Raw genomic sequence first — 8,017 nt, 5'->3', positions numbered from 1 at the left:
CAGTGGTATCAACGCAGAGTACTAAATAAAAATACTTACTCTTTGAAAAACCACCAGATTCAATAGGGCTTTCAACAGCCACATCGCCAAATCTTGCGCCCACCATGACGCGTTCCAACGTCCTCGGCATAACATAGCTTCAATCAACGATGGCACTTTATTCGCTTAAACGCGCTTTTATTCGCACTTTTAATTTTCGAACAGTCGGACGTTTCGTGACGGACATCAGTATAAACGTTTTAAAGTAGGAGATGCGCGAGTTATTATCGCGAGGAAGGATACGCGGCCGCGATAAAGGAAAAACGCGGTTCGTTCGTATAGCGTGTTATTTGCGACGGTATGACAAATACATTTGTTAAAGCTTAAAATAAATTATTAAATTTATAGATTATATAATTGACTCGATACATTATTGTGGAGGTTGCTTGAATGTGTTCGAAGATAGGATGTCGATTGAAAGGTAGAAGGCGTGGTCTATGTATCGACAATAAATATATTCTCCTGATTATATATGCACAAGTGTTAAATTTTGTGTGGCCCTAAAAAGGGCCGATTGCGTCGCGTTTAGCGACTTCTACGCGTGGCGAGGTTTTCTCGCCACGAGATGTGTGGTGTGGTTCGAGTCCACTTCAAGGGTCCTTGCCCGGACGTGCCCCTGGGCTTCGCCGGTGTGGAAACCGCTCGCCGGATACGTGTGGAGGCCTGGTGATATGCTGCCTCTGTTTGCGTGGCCGTCGTCCTGGTGGTGGCCTCCCAGTCGGAGTCGGAGGACTGCGTAGCCCGCTCCTGTTTCTGCGGTTGTCGGTGTTGCGTGCCGCGATGTACCAGGCTGCGACGATCCGTCTGGGTGGCCCGCTCCTGTTTGTCGCCTCTTTTTGCGTCGCTCCTGGGAGGTGTCAGCGCCGGTGGTGTCAGGAGTGCTGGCACCGTTCCTGGATAGGAGGGTGATGTATACCTCCTCAGTCGTATGTCCCAGGTAGCGAGCAGGCTTCTTGGAGGACGTGTGCAGTTGACGGTCGGTATCTCCAGCGGCTCCAGCTTCCAGGGCAGTAATGACCACTGTACCCGCTTGGCTGGTGGTTCGCTAGTTCGCTGTGTGCCCTCCTGGTCCGCTCTCTGCCGTAGGTCGGCCCCTGGTGAACGGGGCGGCAGCGGTCGTGAAGGCGAACCTGTTGGGGCGCTGTTTAACAGCTTTTTGACGCTCTAAGCGTATATCAAAAGAGTCGTGCTCACGTATCTGTTGCTTGCGCTCTCGAAAGCGTGAGCAGACTGTTCTGCCTCGTCGCTTCGCTACCTTATATACTGTTGTTGATGGTATTCTGATAGCGAGATTTTGGTTTGCCCAATTCGCCGCCTCGCGGTTAGGTATTTGACTACCTGAGCTGTTATGCACGTGCTTATCGCGTGCTCTTCGTCCTGTGCGCGGCACGTGCTCAGCGCGTGGTCTTCGTCCTGCGCGCGGCACGTGCTTAGCGCGCGGTTCTTGTTGTGCGCGTGGCACGTGATTAGCGCGTGGACCTTTATTTCCCGCGAGTATTTCGCGCGCCTTATATGGCATGCGTTTCTACTTGGTGGTGGATTATCCGCCACAGGACCCCCTTGGTTGTAGTGAAGTCCCTTTACTGGTCAATGTTGAATCTGACCGGTGGTCGTATTGGTCTTCCGGATCGGGTGTACCCTTTTTTATTGGCTGTTTCTGTTCTTGCGTTGTTGGCGTTGCTGGCGATGTTGGCGTTGTTGGCGATGTTAGCGTTGTTGGCGATGTTAGCGTTGTTGGCGTTGGTTCTTCTTTTAGGACGTATGCTGGTTTCAGTCTGTCTATTGATATGTTGACTGGTTTTCCGTTGACCTTGACCTTGTATGTCTTCTCATTTCTTTGCAGTACTTCGTATGGTCCGTCGTATGGTTGTTGTAGCGCTCCGGTTGGGGCGTCATGGCGTACGAAGACTTGTGGTGTCGTTGCCATGTCCTTGAATATGAATACTGCTTTCTGTCCGTGCCTTTTTATTACGGGTCTTAACTGTTGCATAGTTTTGCGTAGTTTCTCAACTACTGTGTCTGATTGTTGCTCTCTCTCCTGTCCCTGTTGTTCCCATAGGAATTGTCCAGGGAGCCGGATTGTTTCTCCGTAAACCATTTCGGCGGGGGTTGCCTGCAGGTCTTCCTTCCATGCGGCTCTAATGCCTAGTAGTATTGTTGGTAGTACCTCCGTCCATGAGGTGGTTTGATAGCATTTGATTGCGCCCTTCAATTGTCTGTGTAAGCGCTCGACCATTCCGTTGGCTGCCGGGTGGTATGCTGTTGTCCTTATGTGCGTCGTACCGGTTAGCTGTGTTAGTTGTTTGAATAAATCTGCTTCAAATTGTCGGCCCTGATCCGTTGTAATTTTTGCTGGTGTGCCGTAGCGTGTGATCCATTCTGTGTATAAGTGTTGTGCGACTGTTTCTGCGGTTATGTCTCGTATTGGGATGGCTTCTGGCCATCTCGAAAATCGGTCTATGATGGTTAGGCAATATCGGTATCCCTTCGAAATTGGTAGAGGTCCTACAATGTCCATGTGTATATGTTGGAATCTCTGTGTGGGATTTAGGAAGTTTCCCAACGGTGTTTGATTATGCCTTGAGATTTTTGCTTTTTGGCATGGTATGCATGCTTGTGCCCATCTTGTGCAGTCTTTTTGTGCTTGTGGCCATACGTATCGTTGTGTGATGAGTTTTACTGTTGCCTTTCTTCCTGGGTGTGCCAGGTTATGTAGTGACAGGAAGATTTGTCGCCGTAGCGCTTCTAGTACGTATGGTCGTGTGATTGGCGTTTCCGTGTCACAATACAATCCGGTTATTGTTCCGGGAAGAGGTATCTTTGTTAGTTTTAATCCTTTCTTCGCTTTGAGGATTTTTTGTAACTCTGGGTCTTCCTCTTGTGCTCGAGCGAGTGCTTCGTAGTTTACTGCCTTTTCTACAGCTTCTACGCGAGAAAGAGAATCTGCCACGACGTTTTCTTTTCCGGAGACGTGTCGAATGTCGGTTGTAAATTGTCCGATCAATTCGAGGTGTCTGGCTTGTCGTGGTGAGCTGCGCAGTGGATCTTGTCTGAAGGCGAACGTAATCTGTTTATGGTCCGTGTATACTGTGAATGTTCGTCCTTCCAGCAAGTGTCTATAATGTTTTACAGCAACGTAGATCGCTAGTAGCTCTCGATCATACGGGCTATACTGCTTTTGTGCGTTGTTAAGTTTTTTACTTAGAAACGCGAGTGGCTGCCATTGTCCGTCTACTCGTTGTTGGACTACAGCTCCGATTGCGGTGTCTGAGGCGTCTGTTGTTACCGCCAATTCTGCTGCTGGATCTGGATGTGCTAGTAGTGTTGCTCGAGCTAAGCTGTTTTTACAGCTGGTGAATGCTTCTTCTAGTTCTGTCGTCCATGTGATAGGTGTTTTTCCTTTCTTCTTTGGACCTTTCAGCACGTCGTTGAGGGTTGCCTGTTCTTTAGCAGCCCCGGGGATAAAACGTCTATAAAAGTTTATTATCCCCAAGAACTGGCGCATTTGTTTAATGCTGCTAGGTTTTGGAAAGTTTCTTATGGCTTCGACTTTTTCAGGAAGTGGCCTAGTACCTTCTTGTGACACGAGGTATCCGAGAAACTTTACTTGTTTTGCCTCGAAAACACATTTGGCTGGATTTATTTTGATCCCGTATGTATCTAATCTGGTAAAAACTTCTCTCAAATGTTTACTGTGTTCCTCTTTTGTTTTTGAGGCTATCAGTATGTCGTCTATGTAGGCATAACAGTAATCCAGTCCGTGCAGGATTTCATTTATAAAACGTTGGAATGTTTGTGCAGCGTTTCTCAATCCGAATGGCATGTATAGAAATTCGTAGAGTCCGAATGGTGTTGCTATTGCCGTTTTTACGATATCGGCGGGGTGTACCGGGATCTGGTTGTATGCCCGTACTAGATCGATTGTTGTGAAGATCTGTTTCTGATGCAGCGTTTGCGCGAAGTCCTCTATGTGCGGAATTGGGTAGCTGTCTGGAATCGTTCTCGCGTTTAGTTTGCGGTAGTCTCCGCATGGTCTCCAGTTATTCTCTTTCTTTGGCACCATGTGTAGCGGTGATGCCCAAGGACTTTTTGATGGTCTTATAATTCCCTCTTGTAGCAAGAGGTCGAACTCCGCTTTTGCTGCTTGTAATTTATCGGGTGCCAATCTGCGTGGTCGGCTTGCTTCCGGCTGTCCTGGTGTTGTCGCTATATGGTGCTCTGTATTATGTTTTGCTATCTTCTGCTCTCCTGCGGGCTGTGTGATTCCCGGAAACTCTGCTATTATACGGTGGTAGAGTGTTTCCTCTTTCACAACTTTTATCGAGGTGACTTCGCTGTATTTTGCCGTTCCTGGCGTGGCCAGTCCGGTCTTCCCGTCTATTAATTTTCGGTTCTTGACGTCTGGTAATAGGTGATATTGAGCCAGAAAGTCTGAGCCGATGATTGGTTGTGCTACGTCTGCTACCGTGAAGCGCCATGGAAATGCTCGTCTCAATCCCAGGTTTGGTTGCAGGGTTATCATGCCGTACGTTACGATCCTCGTGCCGTTTGCTGCGAATAGATCGAATGGCTGTCTCTGCTGATTTCCCTGCCTAAACCTGCGTGGATAGACGCTTATGTCGGAGCCTGTATCTATCAGAAATGTTATTTTTGATTTCTGGTCTTTTATGTACAGGCGGCGAGGTTCTGTGTCGCCGTCATTGGCCGCCCTCAATGACTGCTTTCCTCGTTTTTTGGCTTCTTGTACGTGCATGGTTGAGTGCATTTGCGTGCCTCTGCTCCAAAGCGTTTGTGATAATAGCATATGCCCTCTTGTTTAGGTGTTCTTTGATAATTTCGGCTCCTGCTTCTTGAGCGTTCTCTCGTGCTGCCTCGGGTGTTCCTTTGCTTCATGAACCTTGTCATCTGTGTCGTGAGTGCTGCGACCTGCTTTGTCAGCATTTCTATCTGTGCTGTCCATGGGTTGGCTACTTGTGTTGCTGCCGTTTGCTGTCCGATTGCCGCCACGAGTGTCCGGTTGCTGACCTCGTGTATTCGGTCTGCTTGCTCTGCTACGCTGCTCAGTTCGTCCTCCGTTCGTGTAGCTACTATTGCTTGCATTTGTGGAGGCAATCGCCCTAGCCACAAGGTCCTTAGCAGCTCGTCTGATACCGTCGTTCCGGCCAAGGTAGTCAGATGTCGTAGAAACTGCGACGGTTTCCTGTCGCCTAGTTCTTCGTGCTCAAGGAGTTGCTTTATCTTTTGCGCCTGTGAATCTGTTAGGCGCTGTATGAGGGCCTTCTTGATGGCCTCGTATCTGCGAGTTGCTGGTGGCTGCGTGATGACGTCTTTGATTTCTCTTGCTTGCTTAGGTTCTATCCGTGAGAGAACGTAAGCGTATTTCGTGTTGTCATCTGTGATGCTGCTCAACGCGAACTGTCCTTCTAGCTGCGCGAACCACAGCTCCGGGTCTTCCGGCCAGAAGGGTGGGATGCGTAGTCCCATCCTGCTTGTTGGCTGGTCTTCGTCGTCGACGAGTATCGTGCTATCCTTCGGGTTTCTCGGCATCCTTCCTCGTCGGGGTCACCAATGTGGAGGTCTTCGCTACCTTATATACTGTTGTTGATGGTATTCTGATAGCGAGATTTTGGTTTGCCCAATTCGCCGCCTCGCGGTTAGGTATTTGACTACCTGAGCTGTTATGCACGTGCTTATCGCGTGCTCTTCGTCCTGTGCGCGGCACGTGCTCAGCGCGTGGTCTTTGTCCTGCGCGCGGCACGTGCTTAGCGCGCGGTTCTTGTTGTGCGCGTGGCACGTGATTAGCGCGTGGACCTTTATTTCCCGCGAGTATTTCGCGCGCCTTATATGGCATGCGTTTCTACTTGGTGGTGGATTATCCGCCACAATTATATATAAAACTTAAAATATATAATTAAATTTATAGATTATATAATTGATTCGATACGTCAAATAATATACGTCATATAACATATAATGATTCAATATAATTTATAATACAAATGTAAATATAGAATGTCTTACATAGATATAAAGTAATATAATATAGAATTAATCGCGCATACTGCGCAAACGATCGCGTCGCTCGAACCACCAATCGCGCAATTTGCGCGCGTTCTCTAACGCGCAATTCTTCGCGTGATATCCGCAGCAAAAAGCTCGCGAAGCATTCAAAATTTCCAGACGTCCGACGTCCTCATAATCAACGTCGATAGTCTCGACGGAGACGGCTACGTTGCGATCGTCGGCGACGTTTCCTAAGATTTCGATCAGCCACTTCTTCTTCTCATGACCTTTGACGTAGATCCGCACTGTCGAATCGGGGCTAGATGAGGATCTAGCCCCGATTCGACAGTGCGGATCTACGTAAAAGGTCACGAGAAGAAGAAGTGGCTGATCGAAGTCTTAGGCACACAGCGTCCCGAACGAGTCTTTTCATCGATTCGTAATTCGCGTGTCCATCGTTCCACTTTAATTGATGATCAATCAACACACTCGCGATTTTTCCGCTTTCGTGAGCAGATCCCAAGACATAGGGCAAAAGATGTGATGTGTCAATCCCGCGCCATTTTTTAACATGGCTACTTCTTTCGCGACGAATCTTTCGTTGACTACGAAACCTTGGAAATCGATGAAGATTGGCGCGTCCATCGTCGTTGTTAGCGAAGTGTTCGCTTCTAGATTTCTTCTTAAGCGCTTTATTCTCTCTATACTTTTTCGAATATTATCGCACTTATACGATTTTGCACACAAGGTTGGTGAGCAGATTATACTCTACCACTCGATCGTGAATGATAAGACAGTAGGCTGTGGTGTTAGAGAGAATGTTCTCCTTGCAGTCATATTCTACGCGAACGTCCACGGTGGCGCTCTTGATCGACTTGTTCTATCGGGAACAGTCAATGACTACGAGCGGGCCGTGAACTAAAAATTTATTCAGATTTAAGAGCGCTTTTTCGTTGTCGCATCCGTAGTACGTTCTTCAAAATTTCGAGTACATGTCGTATAGCACGGCGACTGTGCGCTTATTGAAATCCAGATTCATGTCGTCATAAGGATAAAAATCGGAATTAAGATGCAGCTTGACATTAGTCAGTTTGCAATTGTCGAATAGAGAAGGCTCTTCGGACAGAATGTTTTTCTTTTTGGACTGTAGCGCGAAGATAACGTATCGCGGTTTCTCGAGCTGCGTCACCGCTTTGACAGCCTACGAATGTTTGGTCGTGCTCTGTAGAAGCGGAAACTTGTAGAGATCCCATGAGCGAAAAGCGACGCTCAGATATCATCCGCTATCCAACGTGCGCAATAACCTTAATTTATTAACATTGTTTAACATTATATGAGGCATTCGCCACTGTATCTTTAAAAAAATGATTGTAGGTTCTTCCGTTTCGCGTGATATGATACAATTGTTATCGTTGCGTGCGCTACCAGAATAAGCTCGTGTCGCGCGTTGATCACAACGCGCTTGTAATTCTCACAGAAACCTAACAGCACGTTGAGAGGTACGCAAAAGTTGAAATTGCCGATCGACAAGTTACCGCTGATAAGTCCCATCCGGCAATCTTTAATATCTTGCCTCTCTCGATCGTCAGCGACGCCGTAATTCTTGATCGTGCTCGTTATCCCGACGTTTCTGCTTCGATCGATCTCCACGCCGTCGACCTTGTAGCGAATCTCCTCGAACATAAATGCCGCGCAATTGTTTACCAGCCTCGTCACCGATGCCATTTCTCCCTGCGCGCTCCGCGGCTCCTTCGACTCGAGTTTCCCTCGTAGAGAAAACTGTCGCACGGTAACGTGTACAGATCTTGCTATTGTATAGGAATTCGTATCTCATCGCTATTCCCGAACGTAGTATTGGCATAAAGTTTGTACATGTGAGTTTCGATCTTGACGATGCGATCGTCGAAGACCGGCTCTCCGCCGATGCTTAGAATGTCGCACATTCCGCTTTTATGGAGCGGTTATTGGCATGACG

General features: G+C 47.9%; 3 protein-coding genes across 3 annotated transcripts in view; all 3 read right to left on the bottom strand.

Moving 5' to 3' along the window:
- The window catches only part of LOC138943101 (uncharacterized), a 13,377-nt gene extending 13,293 nt beyond the window's left edge, over window positions 1-84 (bottom strand). Inside the window, exon 1 of the mRNA XM_070313619.1 lies at window positions 40-84. Coding sequence (XP_070169720.1) covers window positions 40-84 — 45 coding nt within the window. The remainder of the gene's footprint in view (window positions 1-39) is intronic.
- A 4,665-nt stretch (window positions 85-4,749) lies between these two features.
- Window positions 4,750-5,586, bottom strand: LOC138943100 (uncharacterized). Its single transcript, XM_070313618.1, has one exon. It carries the CDS (start codon window positions 5,584-5,586, stop codon window positions 4,750-4,752), a length of 837 nt encoding a protein of 278 aa, XP_070169719.1.
- A 1,432-nt stretch (window positions 5,587-7,018) lies between these two features.
- LOC138943099 (uncharacterized) lies at window positions 7,019-7,767 on the bottom strand. The gene is made up of 2 exons (XM_070313616.1): window positions 7,468-7,767; window positions 7,019-7,243 (listed from the first exon to the last, which is right to left on the bottom strand). The coding sequence occupies exons 1-2, from the start codon at window positions 7,765-7,767 to the stop codon at window positions 7,019-7,021; spliced, it is 525 nt and encodes a 174-aa protein (XP_070169717.1).
- Between the last annotated feature and the right edge of the window lie 250 nt (window positions 7,768-8,017).

This window comes from Polyergus mexicanus, unplaced genomic scaffold (assembly GCF_030449975.1).
Source record: "Polyergus mexicanus isolate NDT 795.1 unplaced genomic scaffold, iyPolMexi1.0 SCAF_25, whole genome shotgun sequence".
Classification (NCBI taxonomy): domain Eukaryota; kingdom Metazoa; phylum Arthropoda; class Insecta; order Hymenoptera; family Formicidae; genus Polyergus; species Polyergus mexicanus.
Note: the sequence above shows the minus strand (reverse complement) of the source record. Positions and strands in the feature narration are given on the sequence as shown.